The sequence below is a fragment of the Papilio polytes genome, unplaced genomic scaffold (genome assembly GCF_000836215.1).
Source record: "Papilio polytes unplaced genomic scaffold, Ppol_1.0 DF824191.1, whole genome shotgun sequence".
Lineage (NCBI taxonomy): Eukaryota > Metazoa > Arthropoda > Insecta > Lepidoptera > Papilionidae > Papilio > Papilio polytes.
Genome location: NW_013525013.1, coordinates 385668 through 391856, shown reverse-complemented (window position 1 = coordinate 391856; position 6189 = coordinate 385668). Strand labels below are relative to the sequence as shown.

Sequence of the window (6189 nt, the reverse complement as noted above, 5' to 3'; positions counted from 1 at the left end):
GAGCCACAACAACATCATCAGCGACCTAGGAATACCGGAGCGAGTCGAGTACTCTCTCAAGAATATCAGAAGGTATCCATTTGTTCAAATGTACCTTAAAGGAACACTTAGAGCGTGCGCACACCTGAAACTATCGCGCTAACTATTTAGTCGCGCTTTGATTCCTATAAGCTTATATGGAGGTGCGCACACTACACGATTTTTATGCAACTAAACAGTTGACTTGGCTGTGAAACAATCGACAATCGCATAACAGTTGTGTGATTGTTTTTAACACATAACAGGTGTATGTTCGCTGTTAATTATTAATTAATTATTAAATGCAGGCATATATTTTATTGTTTTTTTCACAGATGCGGCGATTCCGAGTGCTTCTTCTATATGGAGGTGGGGCGGCAGACGGCGACCGGAGCCGGCGAGCTCTGGATGCACTCTGAGGACTCTAACATTGCTCAGAGCATGCACTCCACCATATACCAGTGAGATATTTTATAATATTGCCTATGTTATCTGTTACAGGGTAGAATAGACCTGGTATATGTTACAAGCTAGTGGAGTTGCTTAAGTTTTCACTATTAAACATGTTTTTGTGTAACAACGTAGTTCAGAAATTTCTTTAGCTTGTGTTAAATCTAGACTGCCTAGGACCTAGGTCTCTAGTGTCTGATAATATGCAATCATTAACGCTGGATAATTGATTACTGTAAAAGTTTGTATGTAAATTTTATGTCTGCATGTTCCAGTGCGATGAGGAACTGTGCGAAGGAGACAGAGAATGAGAAAGACCATATAGTGTTGAGCAAGAGTTCCCTGCTGGATGGCACCAACCCCCTGCCCGCGCGCAGACAGACGTACTCCGACGGCAGGGGGCGCGCCGGACTTTACAACGGTAATTTATCCATTTACTATATTATCCATTTATGATGTTATCCATTTTTGGATTCATTTATACGTGTTTGTTAAGCCCGCTACATACGACGGTTTTAACAGAACAGTTTATAGTTAAAACTGTAAGAACAGAACGTCTGTAGCGGGCTTTATTTTTACCGTATTGTCGTTTGGTGACTAAGGGCGTTCCTTAGTGTAATTTTAGTTATTGTGACAGTTAAGTAAACGTTTCAGTTTTAAGTAATGTTATTTTTCTTCAATTTTAAATACTGTATCGTTAAATTAATCATATTATTTTACTAATCAAATAGCGGACTTTTTGAATAAAATGTTGTAAAAAATTTAGGCTAACTGGTATTTGTTTTTCATATATTTTTATGCATAAATGCATTAAATCCGCTCAGTTCGATTTGTTTACACAGGTGAATGGTATGTCAGCAGTTTTAACGTTATGCAATAGGCCTAATTATTACATATCTTATTTATTATTAGTAAATAATATTTATACTGATGTTAACACTTTATATGATAGAGTAGGCAAAATATCCAATATTTTTTAATTAAATTACTAATTTGAACGTAATTCTTTAAGAGAACTGATTTCTTTCTTCTACTCTCCAAAATATAATAAAGCGTTCGTTAAGTTTCAAATAATGATATAATTTACAAAAAGCAAAATGCTAGTTTCGTTCCATAATCTTACTTTGCTAACATTTTTTTATATTTTCTCATAGTTCACCATTGTGCACATTCCCATTGCACAATGAACAGACATCAGTTATCGTATGATGACGCACATTGCAAGTAGCTAGTATAACAGCCCAGTGTTGCGTATAGCTCGCAAACATGCTTATGTACCTAATACAGTTTTGTGCTAATTTGCTTAAGATATTTGCGACCTATATCAATTAAAACAGTCATTCATGTATCTGATATGTGTATGATTGTTTGAATTTTACTAACTTTAAACGCTTTTGTAACGAATAAATGGACAGTAAATGTGTCGGCGGGCGTTTTTTTAACGCCGTATCGGCAGCTCTGGAGCGACAAACGCATTAAATCAACCTTGTTTCGTTCGCTCAGTGCTCAAAATACAATAATGCGCAGTAAAATTGTCGCACTTTAAAAGTGTTACCATATAAATACACATTTGATAACGGATTTGTTCTATTTGAACGCTTTTTACGCGTGCGTTTAAAAAACGCCCGTAAGATTGGAGGGTAAATAAAATTTTTGATACGTAATTTTATTCGTTACAATTGTCGTTAGTAGTAGATTAGATTTTTTTTGTAGAGTAGTTGTAGTAATCGGTTGCGGATTTGTTACCCCTCTACCCTTTGCCAACCCAATCCCAAAAATTCAACAAGACTTAGGAATGAATTACTGCAAAATTAGAAATATTACATACATTCACTTGGTATTCGTATATAAATTGGTTTTTAATATAGAGTGTATACTCTTGAAAAGGAGAGTTTCAGTTTATACTATCTATACTAATATTATGAAGAGGAAAGATTTGTATTTTTGTATGTATTGAATTACCTCAAAAACTACTGGGCCGATTTTGAAAATTCTTGCATCGTTAGAAGGGTAATTTATCTGTGAGTAACATAGGCTTTTACCATTTAACGCGGACGATGTCGCGAGCAACAGCTAGTACCAAATAAAGTAACTGGTTATGTGTCGGTGCGAGCTACAAAGGGCCCATGTATTACAGACAAGGGCCTGTGCGTTGGCTCGTGTATAAGACAGTGCGTGTGCTCCGCCACGTACTCCATAGACGACTCGGCTGCGGCCATCGCGCCCTTCACAACAAACAATGGTAATCACGAAGTTCAATTAGGTCTCTGCCGCCCCCATCTCGTTCATGGCTTCGCTAAATACGCTTGGAAATGGCCCTTAAGCTTCTTCGGATGTCATCTCACATTCCGCGTGTAACACTTCTTTACTTGATAAACAGTTTTTCTGTCAGGTGAATGTTCTATGAATAAGCATGATTTTTGTATGGATGTGTGTGTTGAATTGTCTCAGCGATAGATTTTTAGCTGATATCTAGGAGATGCTGGAAGTTGCCGGTTTAAAGAAATACATCGTCCAATGTATCATTAGCTGTTCTCTAAAACATTCGCATGTTCATCATACGAATTTTGTTTTCTATTTCATGCTTCTCATTCGGTTATGGCTATTTTATGTCTGTCCGCGATATTCTTGCTTATGATATGAAAACTGAATTAGCTTCTAAACTTCATTTCCTCTCACGTTTATTATTTTTCATTTTCTTTTCTGGAAGTTTTTGGTTATAATTTGTTTGTTTCAGTGTATATTTATTATTAATTTGATTGGACAGTAACTGCTAAATTATACCTAACAAGTTAATAGTTTAATCTTCAATTTGATGTTAAATGCTTTAACTTAAGTTGGTGGGGGTTTTATTATCTTAATGTTAATTTGATTGAAAAAAAAAAAGATTTTTTTGGGGACCTTCAATTCACAAAATGTATATGTAATGTATATCCGACTGACTTCTACTCCGCCTTTTAAAACTCTATTCTTTCAAAAACTGACCTTTTCTCGGAAAAAAATGCGTGTTTATGTATAATTGAAAAAGTAATAGTTGTGAATTAATGATTTGCTTCTAACGTAACGCTTTTACTTAACATTAACAGCTTAACTCGAGATGATCCTGCTCGAAGGACCAGAAATACAAAGTAAAAAGAAAAAAGTACTCAAAGTATCTTTTATTTCTTTTGTAGATACAATATTTAATAAGTAAAGTAAAGACTCAAAGTAAAGTAAAGTGACTTTGGAGCTGAAAAATCGTAAAATTTTCTGTAAGACATATGAGAGTAATTGATTAATAATAAGTTTTGGAACATTTTCACGACTTTAATGTTTGGGATGATTATAACATTCTTTAAACAATAAGCTACTTTATTACTTTAGAATAGGGTTTATGTGTGTATTATAAAATAAGTCTGTATATTTTCGAAGCACATTTGCATTGTGTTGAAGATGTATCAAGTGAGTTAAGACTACATTGTGCATGTAAGTCGGTGGTGGTGTGTTCCCATTGACCGTGTCGGTGTGTCCGGTGTATCGCGTCATCGCAGCACTCGAGGACGTAACCCGCAGCTGTGACAAGTGCTTGTCGCTGTCGACTTGTCGCACCTGCACTAAAAATGTAACTACATTATGGACGATGGTGTTTTTTGTATAGAATATACGTTTTGTTTATTGGTTAGCATTGACTCGCGTGGGTGATTAAGAAATTTGTCAACGTTTAGTGCATCTTATATGAGAAATACTTGCTGGAAGATGTAAAGGACAGTTGTATCGTGCAGTATTTCAGTTGTCGAGCAAGACAAGCCAAGGCACCATCGTCCAGACAGACCTAACCCGCACCACACCGGGTGTCGCTTGGTGCCATGTGTTTACGTGTCGCTTCTCATGTCTTCCGCAGCCGACAATCAGCTGGCGAATAACCCACTAATCGACAGGCCCGACAACCCGGGCCGGCTGCTAAAGCACCATAGGACCGAGTCCCTCCCCACCGGTTACCCGCTATTCCAAGAGCCGGGCCGGATAGGGCACGGCCGCACGTACTCGGCGCCGCTCACCGGCGACGAGGTCACCCGCGCCATCGTCGACAAGGCGATACACTCCTCCTGCAAGGCGGTCAACGGCACGGACATGTTCACGCCGAAGAAACAGTTCTGTCGGAGAGCCAGCACGGGGACGAGGAGCTGGAAGACGCCGCCCGGCGCCAGCAAGAGTATGTATGACAGCCGCGCCGCGCCCGCCCCGCCCCCAGCCCCGTATCTCTGCTACGAATTACGAAGTAGTCAACACTTGGGCATCGCTTTAGCAGCTTTATATAAATTGATGTATTTATTTAATTATTTTAAAATACTATTTTATCTTATTTTACACTTGTATTTTTTTAGTCGTAGACGCTGCCTATGTAGTTTAGAAGTCTGTAAATTATTGGTTTAAAATGATACACTGCTCTTTGCTGGAGCGGAAATTCCAAAAGCATTGGGTCACATTTATTATGAACAAGTCAAGGGTTTAAATTCTTCGTAATATCTGTTACAGTAGTGCTTTGTAATGTATTTGTTTTTTAATAGAACTTGTCTGCCAATTCCTATCTGTTTGTTATATCTGGTTAGTTGCAATAATTGTTCAAAGAATTAACTATGAAATAGATGTTTTGTATATAAAAGCATTTTTGGCATGTTGCTTGTCTTGTATGTAAATTGTAAATCTTATTTACTTAATAATTTGTAAATAATTGATATGTATGCTTTTCAAACTTATTAAACCGCATGGTGGATTCCCGTTGGACCGATCCGCCATTGACTTGTAATATTGTATGGCCCAATGGGAAACATCCATTTCCAGTGATGGAACACTTTTGCAGAATTATATTGTTTTCTCGGTTTTTCAATGTAAAGTACAATATAGTTTTGTGTTGCAATCTTTATTTTAGTTTTTTATAAGTTCATCATTTACTACTTTTGACTAACTGCTTCCAGCTTTGGTGATTTGATGCTTTTACCGCAAGCTAATCTTGACAAATGCTCTTCAATCAAAATTCAGTAATGCTTTCCACGCTTATAATCAGTGTTTGGGCTAGTGTAAAATTAATTTAATTCTCTTTAATTTGAAGCCCCTAGGAAATATATATGTTTTTTTTCTTATGTAAATTATATTTTTTTTAAAATTAAATTGTTATATATTATTTTAAAGCCCAGGATAATTTGCAAAAGGCAGAAGGTAAATAATAATGATGGGTTTTGTCGACAGATGCGAGCACGCTGCGGAACCGTTGCGACAGTATGCCGTCACGCGCCTGCTCCTCTTTTGAGAGTGACCGCCCGCCGACCAGACACGATCTGCTAGACGGTCAGATATTGTATTGTTAACTAACTTATACATGTCTTTAGTAAAGAATATTTTTTGAAGTGATATCCATAAAAATGTTACGACTCGAAGGACCATAACAGTGGTTTAAAGATCATTGCCACCGCTTGGTTTAACGAACATAGAAAAGGTTCTTTGTCCATAACAAGATATACCCTAGGGAGGTTGTATATTGTGGTGATTGAGAAGGTGCGCGTGTGTCTCAGGGCTGGACTCGTCCCGCGACGACATCGACTGCGTGGAGTGGTACCGCACGCCGCGCATACCGGAGGAGCCGGACTGCCTCGACATCAACAAGGACTTCATCAAGTACGACGACAAACATAATAGAAACTAACACTTGCTTCAATTTGAAGAATCGAAATTTACTTGTACAAT

The 6189-nt window shown here is 37.6% G+C and overlaps 1 protein-coding gene across 1 annotated transcript in view; it reads left to right on the top strand.

Annotated features, from left to right (window-relative positions):
• LOC106110932 (insulin receptor substrate 1) overlaps positions 1–6180 on the top strand; it is a 14928-nt gene extending 8748 nt beyond the window's left edge. Inside the window, 6 exon segments of the mRNA XM_013292890.1 lie at positions 1–72; positions 354–479; positions 744–889; positions 2606–2710; positions 5695–5793; positions 6018–6180. The exon segment at positions 1–72 is cut by the window's left edge and continues 7 nt beyond it. Coding sequence (XP_013148344.1) covers positions 1–72; positions 354–479; positions 744–889; positions 2606–2710; positions 5695–5793; positions 6018–6148 — 679 coding nt within the window. The 3' untranslated portion in view covers positions 6149–6180.
• The last annotated feature ends 9 nt before the right edge of the window (positions 6181–6189 follow it).